Raw genomic sequence first — 23833 nt, forward strand, 5'->3', positions numbered from 1 at the left:
GGCATGTTTTCTAGATTTTTATGCGCACGCGTCAGTCGAGTTACGGTGCAAAATACAACAGAACCACGTGAGCACTGTATACCTGAAATACTTATTCTTAGGCCTGATTCAGAAAAGGTCCTCAGGTCTGCTGGATTTACTTATTGTTAGTGCTCGCTCATGCTCAATCGCCTCAATCAGTTCTCCTAACTTGAAACGGACTGATTTACTGATTAGAGTAAACTGCAGTACACCTCTTGTTTGTACTTCATACATATCTGTAAATACTAAGCACAAACATTTAACACAATCCTAACATGATGTAAGCATATATTTTTCGTTCAGTTTTAAATATTCACATTAAGAATTTGACAATTTTTATTTAACTATACGATTCCTTTTATTATAGATAAGGCAGCAAATATGAAAAGTCATGCTTGTGCCATTATTACTAATGGTTATCATACCGACATTGCATTGAAAATTTACAGGTAATAAATGATATAATTAACATTTCTTACCTTTTGTTTGAATACTCAGTCAATAAAATGATTATCTCAAAATTTGCAACATTTATTTCCCAAATTGTGTTGTTTTCAGTAATCGTGTTCTATTAATCATAACACATTATAAAAAATTTGGATCGTTAATAGCCATAAATCGTGGATCTCTATTAAACCAACCTACTAATAGTATATATTCTACAAAGTATGTAATTATTTTCATTAAGTAAATGATTATATTGATATTATTATTATATCCAGAATTTAACATTTATCAATCTTTTAGGGTATTATTCGGTAAAGATGATGTTGAAATTGTAGCAGCTGCCCGATTCATAGCAGAAGAAATTAATGTAGATAAACCATTGTTGGTTTCAATATCTTTAAAAGATTATAATCCAGACACTTTGAGAACTGTTGCTGCCGCTATAAAAGATATGAGAGCATTTTAATTACAGAAATAAGATACAAATATGAGTTTAATATTCGCCCAATTAGTTATTGGTCCACCTGGAAGTGGAAAGACCACATATTGCAATGCGATGGCTACATTTTTAGAAGGACTTGGTAGGAAAGTGGCTGTCATCAATATTGGTAAAGATTTAATTGCGTCAGGAAGTGATTTTGTTTCGACTAAAATTGTGAAGTGAATAAACATTAATAACTTATGTTTGTAGATCCTGCAAATGAAAATATGGAATACAAACCAGCGGTAAATATATCAGAATTAATCAAACACGAAGAAGTGATGACACAGTTTAGACTTGGTCCAAATGGAGCACTTGTTTACTGTATGGAATTTTTAGAAGCTAATGTAAAATGGTTGATTGGAAAAGTCTTAAACTTGAAAGATCATTATCTCATATTTGATTGTCCTGGACAGGTATGTAAGCATATGCACCTATACAGACATTGTATAATATTTTAGGTTTTTAAACATTAATATTTATTTATCTATAGGTCGAATTGTACACACATCATAACTCAATTAGTGCAATTGCTGAAAAGTTGGAGCAAAATTTAGTTAGATTATGCTGCGTGCATCTTATTGATTCTCACCATTGCAGCGACCCTAGTAACTTTCATTTGTTATAATTTTTTCTACAGATTTAATAGGTCAGTAGATATTGTCGATCTAAATTTGTTGTAGGCAAATATTTATCCGCGGTCATTCTTTGTACAACAACCATGTTAAAATTAAGTCAACCTCACGTGAATGTGATGACCAAGTTTGATGAAGTGAAAAAGTTTAGTCACCGCTTGGATTTCAATATAGACTTTTATACAGAAGTGCTAGACCTGGGATATTTATTAGATAAACTGGATACAGACTCATTTACGTCAAAGTAAGTCTTTAATATTATGCCGTAAGAGAAAAAGTTTAAACCAAATATACCGTATAATTCATATCTCCAGATATAAAAAGTTAAACGAAAGCTTCGTGTCGTTGATAGAAGATTACAGTCTCGTCAGCTTTATACCATTAGATGTCTCTAATCAAGAAATGCTGTTACGAGTAAAAAACGCAGTGGATACAGCTAATGGATACATTTTTGGTGGGAATGAACCTCAAGACGTTCAAACTCTACTTGCTTGTGCTGTAGGGGCTCAAAGTGAAACTGATAGGACGTCCACAATAGATTCATACTTGTGAAGTATTTATTTTGTAAAAAATAATATTATTTCTTTCCACATCAATGATTCTCAATACATTAAGAAACGTACAATATACATTTTTTTTATAAGGTACAGTGAGTTAATAAATATACTTTCACTAATTTATAAATTCCTCGACTAGTCCGTTTGGCTGACAAATATTTGTGCTAAATCATCGTAATCGTAGACTCTCTTCAGAAATGTATCGGTCAATTTCAATCCGGAAACAGTCTGTAACATAAATCGCATTAGCTTATTTACATTAAGGCTTAATATTTGACATCTTCACATCACATTCATGTACTCACAATAATACCAGTACGTAATGCGATTAAGCATAAAGGAATGTCTATTGAAACGCCCGGTTTTAACGTGCCGATCGTTGTATTAGATATTCCACACCATGCTATTGAACTATTCGATTCCAAACTTAGCATCAAGTCCATGCTCCTTTCGCTAATACAAGATCAAATCAATCATCTATATCAAATTTACTGAGAATGTTTAACATCTAATTTGTTTTATCTACTTACGATGTATTTATTATATGACAGTTCAGATTTACAGATTCCTCAAGTTGAACCGTAAGAGGAATGTTTTTCATAGTAACTCTGATATCACCATATTCAGGTGCCTAATGTTAAATAAATGATCAGTTCTAAATATAAAAATTAATTGGAAATAGTTTAATGAACGCCTCAACGAACCATCCTTTGTAACTGACTTGTTTGTAATCTTCCTCTTTCTCCCAAGTTACTCCTCCACACTATATCCAATTTCCCTATATTAGTTGCATTATGCATCATTTTCGGATCTTTTAATAGACTTAGTTGGGGTTTTAGGCAATACAAATACTGTCTACTACAATCTGTATCCAATATGTTCACTAATCCGTAAATAGAATCTCCCTTCTCGTTTGTATTTAGTGTTGACACTAAAAAATTATGAAATTAATTGTTACTCACACTAATTATGAATGAAACCTAATTACAAATAAACTCACCACTAAATAAATGAGATGATTCAAGTGAAACTTTTTCTAAACATATAGGCCCTGCTGTTAGATTCTGTATTTGTGCTTCAAGATACACTTCGTCTGACTTGAAGAAAATATGAAAAAATGGTGAACGTAATATAAAATTATAATTGAACACGCTTCTTAAGCGAACAAATTACATGTTTACCTCTGCATTGTAAAACTTCGTTTTAACGTCCAATGGTTTTACAACTTGAAATTTAAAATATTTTCTAAATGACTGTGGTGTGCTACCTAAACTTGCAGGAGTATAAATCACTTCGCATACTAATCTGAAAAGATGTACGTTGATTAATTATAAGAGCAACGCATCCGAACATGTATTCTTACATGTGTGTCCCTATTTCTTTCACTTCATGATGTATCACTTCATCAACCGTATGGTCAGGTGCCAAATCTTTTAGTTCTGTATTACTACCGCAAAGAGAAATAATTTGGGTGCTTGTTTGTAGATCTGCCTATGATGTAAAGTACGTCAACTGTTAATTACAAGTAATAATTATGCTTTATGTATTTTATTCTTCCATTACTAAATTACCTTAACAGTGACATTCTTTACTTGCTGACTGCTACCATTATGTACACAAAGATAACTTGAGAATATCTCACCCAAGTAAATGTTCCTGAAAATACATACATGAAATTTCAGTATTGAATTTACATTTTATATATTTGCACATACCCAAAGCTTTGTGGTAAAACCATGAATTGCCCTATTGCAAGTGTTTCCATTCCTTGCAAGCTAGTACAATCATTCTTCAGCTCATTATTTAAAGTATTGCCAGGGAGGTCTGTTGAATCACAAGTGACAACCACAGGACTAGCAAGAAGGGGCCTTGTTAATCTCATAACTAAAATCAATATACAGCCGAATTTTTATATTTTCTTCTTTAATTACAAGTTAGAGAATTAATAGTCTTATCACCTTTTAATTCTAATAGATGTTCACTTTTTGGCTTAGCTTCCATTTATGTTATATTTGTGTTATAAAAAATATAAACAGTGAAACAATTAAACAGATAAAGCAGAAGCAACTGACAATGAGATGAAATGTCACTTAGGGAACGTAACCTGTTTCTGCATTACATTCGATTTGATGCAGTATGGATAGCGTGAAATCGATTCCCAATTATTAACTATTGGGTAACTTTTAATTAACTTTCTCTCCTAATGGCAATTTCCTTTTTGAAAAATAGTTACATGTACACCGTTGAAATAAAATATGAAATGATTGGGGCATATAACAAAGTACTTTCGAAATCTTTTGTGGCAAAAGTCCGTAAGTTTTAATACTTGATAGATGTTTAAATAATATATGCTACTTTAAACGAGAAAACGTGATAATTATATATATTGAAAAAAATAGTATATAGAGTGTCTGAAATTTTTGAACTTTACGAGTGGGCGTGTAGCGATCCCAGTTAGCATGTATAATGAATACTTGTAAAAAGTTCAAAATTGTTGATATTTTCACATTGTCGACGCGAGTGCTACTGAATAATATTCCATTAAATAACGACAAAAATTATTTGAGAAGCAGGAACCAGACGAAAGAAAGAATGTGAAAGAATCTAATCAATAAGTAAAGTCCAGCAAAGTCATTAACTTGGCGTCGCCACGTTACGTATATGTGTACATATAAACGCATTTGATGCTTCTGTAATGATCGTAATGACTGTATATGATTCAAAGATTGTTACATTTGTTTCCAGTTGTTTGATAAGATCACAACAAAGATTATTATGGTCTATCATATTTTTCTAACAACTGCATATGAAGAATAAGGCACGTATTACTTTGGAACGTGACAATAATTACTGCAACGTCGACTCTAAAGTATGTTTATACACAACAGATTACTTCTTCATAGTTCCAATCAATTATGATATTCAATAAAAAATGATATGATCTTATGGAATGGCTGAATTGCATATAATTGGTCGGATTTCGTCTGCAAAAGATTTTAAACAGCCACGACTTTTATGCAAGTGGAGTTTTCATGCCGGTAATAATATTATTATCTCGTTTAAGTTTATTATTATCTCGTTTTTAATTTACTATTACGATTGTTCTTTGTTGTATTATTTTCATAAGGTAATGGTTGGAAAGTTTTAACTGGATGCGAAGAAGGACAAACTCAAGAGAGCTGTGATTTATACACCAATGAGCCAGTTTGGGATCATCCCATAGATCTACATTATACAACAAAAACCCTCCAAAACTCACCAAAACTTTTATTACAAGTATTTTGTAGAGATGTACATGGGAGAGTATTATTTGGATCTTATGGTATTTGTAATATTCCTTTGTCCCCAGGAGAACATTTCATAGAATGTCATACTTGGAAGCCTATTGGTAAATTCAACATCTTCTCAGTAAATAAAGCACTTGATTTTATCCAGATGTACATGGTTTATTCTTAATTTATAGGCAGTTGGAAGGATAGATTACGAGACAAATTTCTGGGGATAACTTTACAATTAAAATCGCCGAATGTTTTAGTTAATCCTTTAGACAGATTTGAATTACTTACAGAAAGTATGGGCACAGTTCAGATTGAATTACATATATTGACAAAAAATTTTGAGAAATATGGATGTCACTTGTGACTGCAAAAAGCATTGTAATATTAAAAAATGGACTGAAAGTTTTATTAATGAATATATTCCGAAGTGTACAATATAAAGTAGTCAACATGCTTAGAACAGCATTTGTACTATTGTTCTCTTGGCTTTTATTGAATCAGTTAGTACATGCAAAGAAACTTGAAGATATATTCACATGTGCGAATGAAACAGAATGTGATGAATTATCAGAGAAAGATGTTTTAGAAGAAGCTGCTAGTACTACTGAAAGTATTTATGATACGAGTAACGCAAGCAGTTCTGTGCATCCAACACAAACACCTAAAATACAAACGACAACTACGCAAGTGCCTCTTAAAATTAAGCATGATAATGAAACAAGAAATGAACACGTACAGAGAATAAATTCCGATGTATGCGAATGTGATTTAACAGTAAGTTTGCACTCTACAGTATTTTATGCTTAATACGAAACATAACATGATATTAAAATATAAATTTTTACTCGCATAGCTGTCATCCTGTAACATCAATTGTTGTTGTGACAGAGATTGCAACGACTTGCAGTTAACAGTGTTCTCACGCTGTGAAAATCACCAAGCAGAATTATTTGACAAACGTTATTGTTACAACAGAAATTTTATACAACGAAACAATACTCCATTCATACTTGAAAAATTGGCAAATAATCTCTTTTGTATTTTATATGATAATCTTCCGCCCACTTACAGTGTTAACAATAAATTGGTATGCATTTTAAATGCGTTCTAGCGTCGTAATGTTCGTTCTAGCTAACTTCTCGTTTATTTACGTATAGGATATCAAATCTGTAGAGGATTTAAGGGAAGCAATAAATTCAAATAGACTGAATTGGAAATGGAAAGACCAATTACATGTACCTGAATATAATACTTCTAGTCGTTATAAAGATGATGACATTCTATGGATAATGAACAACAATTACGTTCAACCTCTTGGTATGAATTATTATATGTGATTTTAATAAGGCTATCATTTTAAGGCTTACATTTTTTCATACAGAGTTAGTACAATCTGGATTTACGGAATTGTGTGGCTTTAAGAAAACTTTGAAGTATCTTCGGGAATGGAAAGATCAATGTTTACAAGCCGATTTAACTGATATTAATAAGTTTTTGTTCCCCAGTGCATTTAATAATTTTACAGTCATAACATCTCCACATTTGTTAAGCAAAGTTTATATTCAAACGGAGGATCAGGTATATAAAAAAATCAGATTTCTTTTCCATTATAAAATGATAACATCCAAATTTTTCATTCGTAGGTTTGCCCTAGAAATGTATGTTTAACATTAAATAGTCATTATTGTAAAAATTCTTGGACAATGTGCAGTAATCGTACTGCATTAGGTGCTTGTTTAAATGGAACTTGTTTTAATATCGTAACGGGTGTAAAATACTTGATTGTCCACAATGGTTCTATGGGAATCAACAGTATCGACGTATATTTCAAGATAGGTAATGTTTCCCGAAGTTTTTACCAGCAATTCGAAGTGAGTTACGAATGGGCAGAATTAAATAAAGAAGAAAGTTTTTCTTTGAGTGGTAATCCCGGTTACATCATGGGAAAACCACTGATGATCGGTACTTTAAAGACAAACAAGACCGACAAAGTGGAAACTAGATACATCAGTTTTAATAAAACAAATAGCTATTTAACATTACCTATAGCAACAAGATCTGGTGAATGTAACAAGATCGATAGATATACACCCGCTTTTGGGGAAGACATTAAATTGAAATGTTTTACGTCTGTACGTACCAATAATTTCAGCACAGCATCTTGTATGGAATTACAAAATCTTGCTATGCATCTCTTGATGAAAGATACGTTGTTCAATATAACTCAAACGGAACAATATAACATTTATATTGCCAAGTCGGGCAACTTTTCTAGTAACGATACTACTGATTGGGCACAAATTTTACTCGATAGAATACCACAGAATATTACAGTAGGACAGTTTGTTAATGGTCGTTTACATTGTTCAAAATTAACAACGTCTATCCATCTGAATATTTTATACTCTGCTTTAACAAAACCGGAAACATTGACCAATTACAACGTGGTCGGAGTTGGTGTTACATTTTCGTCAGAGTCCAATGTAGCTTGGACGAAATGTTCGTTTGAAAACTGTACAGATCAACTTGAAATAGATGTTGTTAGTTATGTTACGTTCCACGATGTGTCGAAGCCATCAAAGTATTACTTTATAGGAGGTCCTAATTTGGACCTCACCTTACCATACGACTTTTTCTATCCTTTTTTAAACGATTCAACGTCAATTAAATCTAGTATGTTTTTAATTATCGTAACGCTGAGCACAGCTCTGCATAATTTGTTTGATTGATTTTGTGTGATTGTATATTTAATATACATATTATATGAACAATGCACAATGGATAAAAGTAATTTTATGTTTGAATGTACATAGACTTATGAGAAAAGTTACATGAAATGTAGCTATTATTTTATATTACATGCGAGTGTTTAAAATAAATAATGCACATCACTACTTTTGTTACTTTCCTTGACGCACAATTTCAGGTTTTCTTGTTGAATAGTCCATTTAAATAGTATACTTGTCTTCCTACGGGGTTTGTACGAAGCTATTTTATTTCTATATTCAAATTCACTAAATGTAAACATTGTGACAGTGTAATTTAAATAATATTTCGTTCAGAACCTGAAGAGAATACATTTGAAACTGAAAGAAAATTCACTAATAAAGTTATGGCCAATAAGAGCAGGAGATCGTTAAAATCGTCGGCCAATCGGTTCGTCTCTTCTTTCTACCTACAATCTCGCCACTATAAACTTGGCTACAAACTCCTGCAGCTGTCGTGATGCACTATGGGACGTTGGGTCGTGCTTCGCTCCAATACAAGATGGCTGACACTTGTTAGTAGTGTATTATCATTTTATCGAATGTGCATTTTTATAAAAAAATCAGTGCCTTCGCGTTCAAGTACAGTGCGTGCACGTTTACATAACGAGCAGAGAAATAGTCTTCCTCTTTTTTACTAAATAGTCACGCGTATGTATCATGTATCGTCGGGAGGCTTCAAAATGTGCCGTGAAAGTGCTACAGGCAGAATAATTACCCGTCACCAGCCATATTCATATGTGTTCTTTTGTTATGACAATTGTGATATAATTCTTGTGGAATATAGTGCCAAGGTGAAGTGATATCTCGCTTTGCTGCGCTTCCACCCCGTTGCTGGTGTTTCGTACAAGATTCGTCCCGCTACGAAATACATTAAATGAAAGGTAATAGTATTTACTCTCGGCCTGTTCAGCACGCCTATGCGTGCGAGTCATTCTTGAAATCTTATATCCGTGTTATTTTCTCTTCTCTTCGATTGTCCCGTTTTTTATTTTGTTCTCTCATATTTAGCAGAGTGTAAGAACCGACTGACCTATTAACCTGTTATATCGATTAACGTGATGTCATGTACTCTTTCTTAGTTTCTCTCTGACATATTCTTTCGATCTTTCACGCTGTCACACGTCGTCCTGTTGTCTAGAGTTAAACAGTTCCTAATCGACCAGTCCTTAATAACCGACCAGACATTGTCATTTTTAATAACGCTAATGTTAATCCCTACTCGTGAATTTGATTGTTTACAATAGGCTAACGCAAAAGATCTCATGATTTAGAAACACGAATAAGCGAATTAATCATGCCAACAACATTGGTAATGAAAGTCTAATCACGATAGATTAAACGAAAGGAAGGAAAAAGTAACCCATTCTTCTTTACAAATTGTCCCTTTGTTATCCTTTATATTCGGGATGAAAATGTGTTGTTCGATATTTATTAATCTCGTCTCATTAGAAGTATGGCGAAAGACCGCTGCGATAAGCCGATAATCTGATATCGGTTTTAAATACAGTAGCAAGCACGCAAATTGATCGGAATATCATTGTTGCGTAGGATTTGTTGAAAATCTGCCGTGAGAGGATTTGGTTGCACGTTTGACACGAAGCACGAATAGGTATGATACATATTCCTGTTAAAATATGAAAGCGATTTGTTAACTACGAATTGATTATCTTTGATTACTTTTAAACAAAATCAAACACTGTTGCGATTATCGTCTTTGACAATCAAGTAGAAATATTACGAACTTTGAACGCGATTACTACTATCTATTTATAATAGAATTACTACTCAATTTTTACTACCATCGTTTTACGTTTGCATTTATGCGAAGCATTCCATTTTCATTTTAATTGCAAGTATTTTGCATTCCATGTTCTATTTATTAATTAAGATAAAACGGTTTCCTTTTTCGAGATACAAGTATGAAAATAATCAAAGGATAGAATACAAAAGTCTAGAATAGATTTTAGGGTATCAAAAACAACTGGCTTACATTTTGAGCTGTTTTGTTAATTAGAATAGAAATTGATTGGTTTTTTTTTTTAATAATTGTGAGGAGAACATAACTAAAGTAAGATCATACCTCGTTAACGAGAATGTAATTATTATTCTATCGTTTATGTTATAATGACCTTATTTCGATGGTATGTAATAACATCCGATCTAAAAGAGAGATGTTACGAAAATTTATGCACAATTACTATCTTGTAAACGACATCTGAGAATTATAAAGTTTATAATTCACGTGATTTTATTATGTCATACAAACATTTTTTACTCGAGATCAAATTAATCGCTTGTATAATATATATAATAATATAAACTTCTTTTAATCGCATTTGCTGGATACATTAGGGTTGGCTATGTTCTTAAAATATTTCAGTCGGATAAGGGTTAAATATGCACCTAGTAGGCCACTCTCGTGCTATTTCAAGAATAACTGGTATACCATCGAATATGTCTTGATATGATTACTGATTTTTCATATAAAAATAGAACGTCTTATGCTAGAGAAGAAATAAAAGAGGTGGCAGAGTATGTATTAGAGTTTGGAATTTCGTTTGTAAAAGCACAAGTACTATAAACGTCGCTATGTAAAGGTCTCCTATGAAGAATTGCGATGTTGAGGAATATACGATGGATATTGTTAACTCCTGCTAATCATTTGTAGATAAGATTTTATAGTAGTGGCTATATCGTTAACATATTACAGTAGTAGCTATATCGTTAACATATTCAACGAGATAAGAGTCCCAAGTCGGGTTGAATAAATAATTGTTTGAAAATTACATGATGCGCAAATATCATGGTGATAAACGATGAGAATATAAATAATAATTAAGCATAAACATAATATTACAGTATATGCTTAAGAGCTCTTGAAAGTACACGGCAACGACAGACATAATCCCGTTGATAAGGGGACACGATTATTTATTAGCTTCGTATGCGGTGAGTGATCAAACATCCTGCATTCGTTAAGAACTGATTATTCTTCAAAACACAACAATTGTTTTAATCCGTGCACGTTATAGTCTTCAATTATAACTTAATAATTAAATTAATGTATTTCCTATGCCGGAAAATACGAAGGCTTTGACGTATCTCAAATCATTTCATCAGGACAACTTTCATGCAATGTTACAAGTGAAATGCCATTAAAATCCTTGATTCAGCAACAATTATGTAACGTCAGTAGAAAGAATCGAGTTTGAAGAGGCGGTTTTACATTCTAAAAGAACATTTTCAATGTTCTGCATCATTTCGTAAATTCTTCTAGTTCTTTGATTAATTTATCCTCTGAATTGCTGTATCATAGAATAGCTAATGTATCTAATTGGTAAAGCTGCCGTTTTACATATTGTCAAAATACTCCTAGACAACACATTTAGAATACCATAAGCCTCACATGATGTCCATTTCGATCCTGTTTAAATACAAAATCGATGTTTAGCTATATTTCCCCTCCGTTTCTCTTCTCCGTGCAGAGTCTCTATTTTCTCTTTGAAAGTTATTTAAATTAGAATAAAAGAATTTGATATTTTCCTCTACTTTCTTTCTCGTTTTAAACAAGAGTTCAAATTATAAGAAAACGAATTGAACAGAAACATTTGAAGATTAGTAACTAATCGATGTCGACGCATTTTTCATCTATGCCTTTATCAACTTATAATTATACATATGTATTTATATTTTTGAGCTTACAGTTTGTATGTATTAGAAATATCCGTTTGCGCAATTGTCACAGGGACAGCGTGATAATTTAGCTGCTGCAAAAATGAATAAAAAGGCACAGGAAATTAACATTATCTATTTCGTTTTGGTTGCAGGTCATACAGTCGCGTTGCAGCCGGGGCAGAGGTGAGGGGAGGCCAGGCGGAGATCGAAGGAGGGATGAATGGAACGGCGGCGTTGCGTCGCAGCGTCGGGGGTGGCGGAAGCGCCACCGGGGGTGGAACTGTCGAACCAGCACCCGTCGCCACCCTCGTCGTCTACAAGGATGAGGCCGGATACGGGATGAAAGTCTCCGGCGATAACCCCGTCTATGTTCAATCTGTGAAGGAAGGTGTGTTACCATTGTTATCAGAATTTTAGCGGTTGTTTTCTCGTACGAAACGGGTTAAAGTCGTGGCAACGCGTTCATCAACGAGGGAAATTAGCTTGAAACGGTCGACGAGTTTATTGTTCTATAAGGTATTCAATGTTGCTGGCCATTCGAGGTGTTATGTAAGGTGGATGCATTCTATTTTAATTTATAATCACCAAGCGTAGAGTTATTTGCTTTATTCAATCCTGTGACAGTAGTGTTAATAATATTTGTTTACATAATCTCTCTTTCCTTGGTTCTTAGCATCCCGTAAAAATTTTATGAGTGGTCACTATTCTGTATGATCACTACCTTGCCTCTAAAGTTGCACAAGTAAATTCCTCGTACAATGTTAATGCTGAGAAGTTGCGCTGTATTCATAGTACTACTAATTACTATAGCACTAATTGTCCTAACGTACATAAAGTTATCTCATTTTATTGCGTTACATTTAAATATTTAACACGGTGGTCGCAACTTTACAAACTTTGATGCAGAGTGCAAAACAATATTTATCGTAAATTTTGATTATGAAATTAATGGCTCACCAGATACAACGTATTTACATTATTATTTACTTTATTCAAACTCTGCAGAGGAATTAGAAAAGTATACCATGTATATTAAATTTGAATATCACAGAAGCTAGTCACATTCACTTACATATTCTACTCTTGGTAAAATTTTTGATAACTTCGTAGCGGTATCAATTTTAACGTGAACGAATTTATGAGTAATGTCTTCAGAACCGGAACTAATGAGAAAGATTAATGAAAAGATAAACAAGATTCTAATTAAGAGAATGAATATTTTTGTATCGTTGGTATATTGTTCTAATGGTTGTCTCGTAAAAAACGATCTAAAAATGCAATGATGATGCATTGTAGGCGGTGCAGCTGCGAGAGCTGGCCTTCACGCGGGCGACAAAATCATCAAGGTGAGCCTATTTGAAATAAAAGTTATCGCACAAATATTACTTACGAGTAACTGGCAATAAAGCGTAAATTATAATGATAAACTGAGATCCATCGTCTCCGTAGAATTTCAACCAATCAATTGCAATGTACAGCTTGTTAGAATTTCAATTACACTTGTTTGCAAAACGTGTGTACCTGCCACCATGTATTTTCACTATTTATAACCGTGATTGGTATTTCCAGGTTAACGGCATGAATGTAATGCAGTCCACGCATACGGATGTTGTACAGCTCATAAAGTGTAAGTTTACATACTTTCTTTCTTTTCTACGACCTCTTTTTTCTCCTTTTCTCTTTTAATTCCAAAGCATGTCATTTGGCATTGAGACGGAATAAATGTCTTTGCGCTAAAGAGACCGTCCAAAATCTAATGCTATATAAATTACAGTCAATTTCAAGCTTTATTAAATAGTTATGCGGCACAATTTACATTATTATTTACTTTATTCAAACTCTGCAGAGGAATTAGAAAAGTATACCATGTATATTAAATTTGAATATCACAGAAGCTAGTCACATTCACTTACATATTCTACTCTTGGTAAAATTTTTGATAACTTCGTAGCGGTATCAATTTTAACGTGAACGAATTTATGAGTAATGTCTTCAGAACCGGAACTAATGAGAAAGATTAATGAAAAGATAAACAAGATTCTAATTAAGAGAATGAATATTTTTGTATCGTTGGTATATTGTTCTAATGGTTGTCTCGTAAAAAACGATCTAAAAATGCAATGATGATGCATTGTAGGCGGTGCAGCTGCGAGAGCTGGCCTTCACGCGGGCGACAAAATCATCAAGGTGAGCCTATTTGAAATAAAAGTTATCGCACAAATATTACTTACGAGTAACTGGCAATAAAGCGTAAATTATAATGATAAACTGAGATCCATCGTCTCCGTAGAATTTCAACCAATCAATTGCAATGTACAGCTTGTTAGAATTTCAATTACACTTGTTTGCAAAACGTGTGTACCTGCCACCATGTATTTTCACTATTTATAACCGTGATTGGTATTTCCAGGTTAACGGCATGAATGTAATGCAGTCCACGCATACGGATGTTGTACAGCTCATAAAGTGTAAGTTTACATACTTTCTTTCTTTTCTACGACCTCTTTTTTCTCCTTTTCTCTTTTAATTCCAAAGCATGTCATTTGGCATTGAGACGGAATAAATGTCTTTGCGCTAAAGAGACCGTCCAAAATCTAATGCTATATAAATTACAGTCAATTTCAAGCTTTATTAAATAGTTATGCGGCACCTCCTTATTCTCTTTCTCTCTTTGTTATTAATTCTTATTTTATTTTGTTATAACAATTTCCCAACTTGGTTGGATATTTGTTCAGTGAACATTAGGGGAGAAACACTTTTTTCTCGCGGTAGAATTTTCTTGTCGATTGAGCATTCTCGTATAGAGAGGTTCCAACGTAAGAGCACATGGGGTGCTTCATACTTTGCGAGCTATTCTTATATATCGTTGATAATCACAAGGGGTGCGTGTGCTTTAATCTACCGTACTATAGGCCGTTAACCCGCCTTTTATAAAAGCAGATGAAGTAGATGTTATGCACTAAGGGGAGAACATATATATGAACCTTAAAGGGAACATGGGAACTATTTTTCCCTTTTTAAATAATGAAAGCATTAGTTGCTTACATACCAAAAAATAAATAACAAGTTATCGTACTGCACAAAATTGATTTTATTTCTATAATTGGTTTTCTGTATAAAATAAAATTGAACGTCCTTTCGATTGAATTGATTGAAAAGTAGAACCAGACAAGTCTCATATTGCCTATCAATTTTTCATGTGCATGCTGGTACTTGATCAAAACCTGTCAGTGCTTGTTCCATGTCTGGCAAGCTTTTATCGAAATTAAACCGTAAAACTCATCGATCCGGTTAGACAATGCAGTTTGATTTGAAATTTCAATCACGGACAGAAGGTTTTAAGCTTCGCGATTGACGGAATTTCTCTCAGAGTAGTCAGAAATTATTGACGTCTCTATTAATCTTCAAAGTTCTTCAGTTTATTCTGTTTTATAAATTGAATAAACAATTACTTTTGCAAATATCGATGCGTAGCGACGCGCAAGCGACGATGTTCATACATCATAGAATAGGAAGAAAAATAGCCAAGATTGTCGTATCTACGAAAGAAGACATTTATAAAGATTGCGAGTGATTGTCGGCGGCTTTACGTCGGACACATCAACATAAACGAAGTTTATGCGGACGACGCGCTTTCAGTGATGTAAGCATGCGAGTTTATAAGTAGCGGTGACCGTTCGTAGAGTCTGTCTTTCTCCATCTAACTGTTCAGGTAAAACACAATGAGTACGAACAGGCACATCCTCCATCGTGGCTTTTAACCGTGCAGTAATTTCTGAAAATTCGTAAAACCATCGCGACGAGAATCATTTCAGGTTGTTATCTGGCTTGTTTTATCGCACTGCGATTAGTTATTAGAGATATGGATAGGATAGATATAAATTCTCTAAGAAGAAAATCAGTTCTGTATTTTCCTTTATACATACGGTAGATGTGCTTAGTAGATAATTGAAAGATATAATGGGAGGTATTAATTAAAGAGTTGTATTGACTCTCTTTTGTCCAGGATATCCACCGATAGTTTTAGTGAGTTAATAATGATTCATTTGGAACATATAAAAGACCTTTGTATATGACGTGAAACACTTGAGCACCTTGAACGTGAAGTAGTGTATTGCGTCCAAATTTAATAACTTTCCAAACGTCCTACTTGATCATTTCATAAGACGCTTGTGCGCATATTCAGATTTCGCTAGGTTCATGAATATTTCAAATCCTTTCAACAGTGAAAAATTTTTCAATAAATACAACGATGATCTCATTTATATGCGTTGCTTCTTCTTTTTCATAATATTTTTCTGATGACTTGTAACTGACTGATATTAATTTACAAATCACTCTATAAGATTGCGAATATTGAATTGGGAAGGAACATGTAGAGATTATAGATTAGAATGCAAAGAGAAGAAGATCATTATGCAAAGATAAGTAAAATCAGTCTTACGAGGAAAGGTATGCAACGTGCATACAATAAGGCTAAAACCAGTGCCAGTTAAGGCCACTTACAGCTGACTCAATCGTTCTTTCGGGGTTTCCCAAAGGCAGTATTCTAATTTTTCTCTGTACAAGGACATTGGTCGTATTCAAAGTAGACATTCAGTATCACGAATAGTTCTCTTTATCTTTTCTTGAATTCTCAAACAGATTGAAACAGTTTTCTTGTTAAACGAGGTATAATTGCTTTGTTAACATAATTCCTTACAGCAGAATGAAGATTTTCTTTTTCTAAGAAATGAACCAAGCAGAAAACATACATTATTCAAATAGGAAAATATCGTAACTCTTCTCTTCTTCTTCCTTAGTAATTTCTTAGTAACTACACGGATCGAAATTTTTATTCGAAATGCGCAGGATAATATTAGAATGGATTTGTCAAGGTATAGTAAAATGACTGCCAAAGATTAGTCGTAACCGCGTGTAAACATAAGAATCTCGTCATTCATATTAATACACACACCTGGATCCAAGATTCTTGGTACGAATGTCTTACTACTCCTCGGATCGCCTCGACCGACGATCGTTTTACGCAGTTTCACAGACGACGTGGGTCTCGGTCGGCGCGTGGTTATTGCCCGCGGTACATTTGTCAATGAACCAAGACGAAAACTGAATCCGACAGGATCGTCTATCGGTTCCAACTGCGCGTTTTTACCCGAATCTGTGTTTCTACATTCTACATGAAGACGCGAACCACGTACGACCTGAGGCAAGCCTGGAAGAAGGCTCGTGCGAAACCGTACTCCGGTATTCTCAACTGCTTCTAAAACATTTGCGATTCTTGCAATTATGTAATTTTTTTTTCAGATGTGAAGCTTGATTCTTTTTAAATTGAGCTTTTCACTCTACGTTGTTGAAATTCCAGTTATTTCTTGCACGATTCTTCGCGGTGAAGAAACAGGGAAAATTACGTTTATTACAAATTGTGTGGAGCTGCACGTTCGCGCGAATAATATTTATATATCTCGGTTTCTTAAAAAATGCAAATATTTATCAAGTTTCGCGCATTCTTGTTGAGCTCGTGTGGGTAATAACTTTGAGGAGAAGATTCCATGATACACCGTGTTTTCGAAATCGATCAGCCGTTCCGAGTTTGCATGTGCGTTCTGCCAGTTCTCGCTAATTGGTCTTTTGGCACGCGGATACACGTTTCCAGAATTAGAAAAAAGGAGGATAACGTCATATGTAGATACATACGTATTTCTCAGCTGAGCGTAGGAATGAGTCACCGACGGTGCAACTGTAATAGATTCATAGTTACTAAATAGTTGCTAGTAAATATTATTCTATTCAAGCGACATGTATATCTTATTTATCTAGCATTGTCATTCTTGATAAAAATCTAGAGAAGTGGGATTTTCTTCTTTCGAAGGTGTACCTAACATTTAACGATTAAAAATCCGTATATCGTTAAATATCGTTAATAACGATTAATAATACCGTTATCGAAATGCATAAAAAATCGTATTTTAATTATGATATTTAACGTTTATCATATGCGGATTAGAGCAATTTGGAAGTTGGAATCGTTTTGAACGAAAATACAACGAGCTGTGTTCGTTGAAGCGGTTCACAAAAGGAAGATGCAGCGTAGGGTCAAACGCGGGGGAAGGACCGGCGAAGGTATGCGAAAGGTGACTAATCGTCGTCCTTGAACTCTTGGTTGCAGCTTCGACGCAGGTGGTACTGACGGTGCAGCAGAAGCCAGTCGGGACGAGCAGCTCGGCGACGACGGGGCTACAGGTCGGTCAGCATCAACGGCCAGTTAGTTTGTCAGCCGGCACCACAATGGTGTCACCCTCGCAGCCAGCTACTTCCTTGCACAGAGCGTCAACTGCACCGGCGGCCGGTTCCTGCAACGCGCGTATCACCGGTCCTCAGCCCGTTGACGTAAGTCGATATTTTTCCCGAAGGTACAATAAAAAAATGTATGCACACGTTTATAAAAAATTTGATTCGTATTGCAGCACGAGAAATTGCGGCAACTGGAAACTGAACGCGCTCATACATTCCAGCTGATGTTGGAGAAGGAACAAAGCTACGTTGATAAGCTCCGTAGCGAACTTGCAAAAGCCAGCACTGGTAGCAGTAATGTTAACGTCGTGGCAGTGCAAGCGGAATTGGCGGGTGCTGAAAGAAGAGTTCGCACCCTGCAGGAACAGCTAGCCACGATTACTACCAATGAACAGGTCTGATTCTTCCCCATAATGTTGCTTTATCAAGATGCTCGTGTTACTTTAAACAGTTCTCTATATCGCACTAATATCCTGCATCAATTTGATCTTTAGTAACATCTAGCTGTTTACAAATTATACATATATTATAATTATTGCATTATCAGTTATATTCTCCATGATCTTTTGCATAAGATGTGAGTTTGCTTTGACGCTTACGTTCATTAACATTTCTTATGTCCCTATACATTTATAATTTTTCTTGTGCTTGCTTTTATATCAATGTTTGACAATTCCAGTGGATGTTACTGCTCGGCATGATTATTATTAAGATGTTTATAAATAGAAGGCATAATAATTAAAAATTTAATATAAATCTTTTATCATACAGTAGTACGGTAACTTGATATCGTGTATATACATGTAATAATAATTAAGGATAAGTAATACGATTTATTTTCTGCTGTTGTACATGTACTTTCTTCGGACCTATACAAAGAGATTTTTTTTTATATAATGTGTGCTTTTGTATCGCAATTTCGTCTTCAAACTCAGTCATATAGGGATGTATTTAAGCTTTCGCTAACGTTATCTAACCAGCTTTTGTTGTGTCTTACAGCTTTGCTCGTTGGTAACAAACACCTCGTGTTCCCCGGGTTATTATTCACCTTTGAGTAGTAGCAGTGGTGATGTACCACCGCCTCTACCGTCTCGTAAATCCCTGTCCATGCAAAGTCTGTCTCCGCCACCATTGCCTCCCAGACCTCCGCCTACTACAAACACGCACAACGTAGCCCAGTTGGAGCTGGAACGTCATCTGTTGACTCATTTAACGCCCTCAACCACCAGTCATGGCATACCTAACTCTGTAAGTAGTCTAATCGCTAAGTCATTAAAATAAACAATTTATATAAATTGCATGACACGATGAAGGTATTACGTGATAATTTACACACATCTTTAATACGAGATTGAAAGAGGAATTACATACTCTTGTTTCAAGAATAGGACTTTGATATCTACGGTTACATTCTATCTAGTTATAATTATAATACGAAATTGAATGATCCATGTTTTTTGATACTTTGTTCTGCATCATTAGTGAACGTCCTTATTTTATGTGAAGCTATACCAAAGAGTCACAACGAATATTATATTACAGAAACTGTATTTGTTTACTGTTCGTACTTGAATAGTATATTTGATCGAGTAATGCACATTTTGAGTATGATTGAGTACGATATATGGTTCCTGTGATTTAATAAATGTGTTGTCCCTCCGTACATACTTCTGAACATTTGTTTGATAGAAATGTATTTTTATTTCTGTTGTTACGTTTGCATTGTTTAGTACTTTCTACACGTGTAAATAAATATATGTATAGTACACATACACTCGTATTGCATTTTTGTATAATGTGTTGCATATTGTTCTATCGTTTCTGCATTTAATGGAATTTTTGTAGTCAAAGTCTAACAGCGAATCTCTTTGTCACCGATCGTTGGTTGAGTAAATGTTTATATCTTTTTATAGCTTTCACAAGGTGCGAATTTGGGTTCCTCGAATTCGCTCAATAAGCATCAGCGAACAAAATCTAGCCCGGAACAATTGGGAACAACAACTATATCTCCATCAGAAGCTAGTAGACGTTTAATAGCATCGGAATCAATGCACGATCTTTCCCCTCCGAGGCATATAAGACATAGCGACATCGATATTGACGAATTACCTCATATCACACCTCCAGGAACTCCACCTCCACCGTATCCGGTTGCTAGTCCAGGAAACGATACTTCCAATTCAACTATGAACGATGTAAGCATTTTTATATCAGCTACAATTACCAAGTGATTGTTACTCATATGTTGTTCCTTCGGGTTTAGACGATATTAAATGACAGTATCCCTGGATTACCAACATTACAGCAGCCTATCATGTCGATGGAAGATGATGATATGAGCGATCAGGAAGTTGTGAGTCTCGTATTAACTCTTCTCCTCTCCTCACTTCTTATTAGTAAAATTGAATACCGCTATTTAATTGATTATTGTCGTAGGGACAGTTGGAAGATCATGGTCCATTTAAATCACTATCTCGATTATGGGGACATCATGCGCATCTTGCTGTATTTATTAATTACGTTTTATCAAACAGTGATCCCTCCAGTCTGGTAAGCATCGCATAGTAGAACGTATTATTTCAATGTTTCTAACATTCTGATAACATTTTTAAATTATTTCAGCTGTTCTATTTAATAACCGATTTGTACAAAGAAGGTAATGCAAAGGAAATGAGAAAGTGGGCATACGAAATTCATTCTAGTTTTTTAGTACCTGGTGCAGTAAGTAATAAACAGAAACGTACATATGCTATTTTTAATAAACAGAGAATTGTGTTTAACTGGAGTTTTTCTTACACAGCCTCTTCGTCTGCATAATGTAGACGAAAACGTAGCACACGAAATAGATGATGTCCTTTTGAAGGAATTCGATAAAGAAGAGATTTTACGAAAAGTATGTACTTCACTGTCACGGTAATATCTGTTTAGTAACGATTATACGATAGGTTCTGTTCCTCTCAGATCTTTTGGAAAGCACGTACGCGTGCGAAGGAAGAACTTAACGAGCAACTTGCAGACTTTCAACAAAAGAGAACCGCCGGATTGGGCACGTTATTCGGTCCAAGCGATGCTCAACTGGATGAAAGTGGATCTGACAAGGCGCGAGAAACGAAAATCATTGAAACATACCTCTTACCTAAAATGGAGCCTTATTTGTTAGTATTTTCAGTCAAAATAATATTTGTATTTGTAATTTATTTAGCAACGTTCGGTATTTAATTGCTCTCCATGTAACATTCCAGAGAAGATATTGATAAAGAGCACGTAGACTTGCGACAATTTACAACAGCGGCTGGTCTAGCGACAATATTAACAAAAATTTTCCAAGTCCGACCAGTGTCGCTCGATCGAGTACCTACTTTCGTTGCGAAAGATAAGTCGAATCTGAAAGCACGCTTGCTCACGGGGAAAACAAGGAAAATGACAATCAGGGGTCATCATTTTGTAGCTCATCAATACTTTACTATCACTTACTGCAATCACTGTCAACTCATCATTGGCGGAATTGGACCCCAAGGATATTTGTGTAGTGGTACGTTCAATTATACACACATACGTACATATATAATGAAATTATCAATTAACGGAGATAATATTAGTTACAGATTGTTCACTAAGTGTTCATCGTCAGTGTGTTCGTGTGGTAGAAGAAAATTGTCCAGGACCGCTGGTGAGGAAGGAAAAAGGCAACGATCGTATAAGTAAATTGATGGAGCGTATTAGGCCTGAAAGAAAACCACCATCATCCCATCATCATCATCACCCCCAAAATCATATGCTTCATGGTAAATAATTAAACTGTTATCTTATAAGTTATAAATCTCTGTTTTGTCTACGTAAAATGTCTAATCTATTTTGGAAAATATTTTATTGTTACAGATAGGATTAGGAGGAGCGAGGATGATTGTGGTGCGCTGACTGATGGAGAAAATGGTAAGTCTATTGCTTCAAATTTTTAACGTGCAAATAGTATGGGTGGCAATGCTTTGTGTATAACACATATTTATTATTCCGCATAAAACGAACCTTGATTTTTGTAGATTTGTGTACGTAGCAATACATTTATTATTCACGTCTAATAATCTACGCGAAGTTAAAAAATCGTGTCGTTTCACATGTAAGATAAGAACACTGCCACCCATATTATTCACTTAAGGAAAAATACAATGCCACATTGAGTATGATTAATTTTAATATCTTTCTTAAAAACAAAAAATCTGTACTGTATACACGATATCCCACAAGCAGCTTTTTACTACTTGTTCCCCTTTCCGACACCTGTTATTTATTACAACTCTCTGAAATGTGACAAAACTAGGCAAAGTACAATTTTAAGTCCCACTAATATTTAGCGATAATCAGTAAATATTTTGTTGTGTATTACACTTCTATAGTCAGTCATAATTACGCATACGTACTGATTTACGCAAGCGAGACTGCAGTCTTTTTCTCTTTTGTTCACATTATCAGCTATCTCTTGAAGTTTACTGTCTTCATTTTGAGCGTAGTCGTTTCTTGACGAGCACGGGTTAAGCGAGTGTTTGCTTCGTTGGAATCACCGAGTATCTGTATTAAGCAGATAGTTGTATTTTCCTTCTTACCCGAAGGATAATCAGTGTCAAAAGGAGTGTTCATATTTGTGTGAAAGTTTCTATTTAAAATATTCGACAGGAACAATTTATTATCTTCGGTGCTCCTTATCAACATCCTCCTCTCAGCCTTTTCAGTTGATAACATACTGTTCCGATAACATTTTTTCCTTCGTCACAATATATACATATTTAGGTTCATATCTATGTGTTTTTAAAGAATATAGTCATCCATGTAAAAGTGGTTTGACGTATTCTGCAGTCACAGTGATTCTATTAAAAGCGGTGATTTCATCAGGCGATGAATATTAATAAAGTATCTTAGTTTTGTTTAACACTTCGTAACGAAAGATTAAAGGGGACAGTGTCAATGTTGAAATATATCGAACACATATGCCCGGGGCAGCGAATGTAGGTGGTTTTTATCGCGCAGCGTTGTTACATTATAATCGCCATTTGTGATAAGGAAGTTTCGCAAAACGTATTGTGTCCGTTGCCTACTACGCTATTTCCTACTGAATTGATGAATAAGTAGTAGAGGAAGGAAGGAAGAACGGAGAGGAAACCGCGAACAAATCCAAAACCTCGTTATTCATCTACAGGGTGTAGCAATAATTTTTTATCGAATGAACTCGCGTGAAATTTATGCATAATTTACGAAGTTTCATCTTTTACTATAACTTTTTTAAATCAGACGTTCATTGTTCTGTATAAAACCAAGGAAAGAAGACCTCTCGAATTCCTAAAGAGAATTTCCCGAACGATATTCGCTTCATCAGCGATTTTATCCCCTCTGGAACACGCAGGCAAACTGTACACAGATGAAATCTGACAACTGGTATCTAGAGATTCTGAGAGGAGATAGTAGAGAGGTCGCCAGGCAAGGGAAAGCTACCCTTTAAGAGCGACTTTAAGCACATCAATATCTTGAACGCGCGAGGATCGTCCTTGGTACTACCCGAGGGTTTCGACCGGAGGGCTACGAAAATCAGGATCACACGCACACCCCGTGCGTGCGTGTAAACGTACGCGCGTACGTAGTTGTAAAACGAGCGGGGGAGCGAACTGGTGGGGTCTAACCGGAAACCGTG

The 23833-nt window shown here is 34.8% G+C and overlaps 4 protein-coding genes across 11 annotated transcripts in view; 3 read left to right on the forward strand and 1 right to left on the reverse strand.

The window, feature by feature from the left end:
- The first annotated feature begins 18 nt into the window (after positions 1 to 18).
- Positions 19 to 2231, forward strand: LOC108627558 (GPN-loop GTPase 2). 3 transcript variants are annotated; one of them, XM_026815679.1, is made up of 8 exons: positions 19 to 301; positions 389 to 470; positions 580 to 687; positions 769 to 1076; positions 1160 to 1365; positions 1443 to 1557; positions 1630 to 1828; positions 1899 to 2231. In XM_026815679.1, exons 4-8 carry the CDS (start codon positions 956 to 958, stop codon positions 2134 to 2136), a joined length of 879 nt encoding a protein of 292 aa, XP_026671480.1. In that variant the 5' UTR covers positions 19 to 301; positions 389 to 470; positions 580 to 687; positions 769 to 955; the 3' UTR covers positions 2137 to 2231. The 3 variants fall into 3 exon arrangements, with proteins under 3 accessions (XP_026671480.1, XP_026671481.1, XP_026671482.1); XM_026815681.1 differs by having other exon boundaries at positions 21 to 301; positions 1633 to 1828; XM_026815680.1 differs by lacking the exon at positions 580 to 687.
- Positions 2119 to 4574, reverse strand: LOC108627557 (trafficking protein particle complex subunit 13). Its single transcript, XM_018028861.2, has 10 exons — positions 4100 to 4574; positions 3857 to 4025; positions 3713 to 3797; positions 3505 to 3632; positions 3323 to 3446; positions 3142 to 3238; positions 2846 to 3072; positions 2672 to 2772; positions 2447 to 2594; positions 2119 to 2369 (listed from the first exon to the last, which is right to left on the reverse strand). The coding sequence occupies exons 1-10, from the start codon at positions 4140 to 4142 to the stop codon at positions 2277 to 2279; spliced, it is 1215 nt and encodes a 404-aa protein (XP_017884350.1). The 5' UTR covers positions 4143 to 4574; the 3' UTR covers positions 2119 to 2276.
- Positions 4575 to 4923: 349 nt separating this feature from the next.
- Positions 4924 to 8310, forward strand: LOC108627560 (tectonic-1). Its single transcript, XM_026815683.1, is given in 8 exon segments — positions 4924 to 5179; positions 5269 to 5529; positions 5605 to 5785; positions 5788 to 6193; positions 6273 to 6506; positions 6577 to 6736; positions 6801 to 6997; positions 7063 to 8310. Coding segments are annotated over 8 exon segments (2613 nt in total). The 5' UTR covers positions 4924 to 5091; the 3' UTR covers positions 8149 to 8310.
- Positions 8311 to 8621: 311 nt separating this feature from the next.
- The window catches only part of RhoGEF2 (Rho guanine nucleotide exchange factor 2), a 32056-nt gene continuing 16844 nt past the window's right edge, over positions 8622 to 23833 (forward strand). Inside the window, exons 1-16 of one of the 6 annotated variants that reach the window (XM_018028867.2) lie at positions 8622 to 9068; positions 12015 to 12250; positions 13159 to 13208; positions 13432 to 13489; positions 18029 to 18249; positions 18327 to 18548; positions 19153 to 19401; positions 20067 to 20348; positions 20417 to 20506; positions 20590 to 20703; positions 20776 to 20874; positions 20954 to 21046; positions 21115 to 21308; positions 21396 to 21685; positions 21759 to 21938; positions 22033 to 22086. In XM_018028867.2, the coding sequence (XP_017884356.1) occupies positions 12079 to 12250; positions 13159 to 13208; positions 13432 to 13489; positions 18029 to 18249; positions 18327 to 18548; positions 19153 to 19401; positions 20067 to 20348; positions 20417 to 20506; positions 20590 to 20703; positions 20776 to 20874; positions 20954 to 21046; positions 21115 to 21308; positions 21396 to 21685; positions 21759 to 21938; positions 22033 to 22086 (2368 nt within the window). In that variant the 5' untranslated portion in view covers positions 8622 to 9068; positions 12015 to 12078. Of the gene's footprint in view, positions 9069 to 12014; positions 12251 to 13158; positions 13209 to 13431; positions 13490 to 13950; positions 14050 to 14272; positions 14331 to 16888; positions 17107 to 18028; positions 18250 to 18326; positions 18549 to 19152; positions 19402 to 20066; positions 20349 to 20416; positions 20507 to 20589; positions 20704 to 20775; positions 20875 to 20953; positions 21047 to 21114; positions 21309 to 21395; positions 21686 to 21752; positions 21939 to 22032; positions 22087 to 23833 lie in introns of those variants that run through there. The other 5 variants (XM_018028868.2, XM_018028866.2, XM_026815654.1 and 2 more) reach the window with 5 other exon arrangements.

This window comes from Ceratina calcarata, unplaced genomic scaffold (assembly GCF_001652005.2).
Source record: "Ceratina calcarata isolate Rehan_Ccalc_2016 unplaced genomic scaffold, ASM165200v1 scaffold478.2, whole genome shotgun sequence".
NCBI lineage: Eukaryota > Metazoa > Arthropoda > Insecta > Hymenoptera > Apidae > Ceratina > Ceratina calcarata.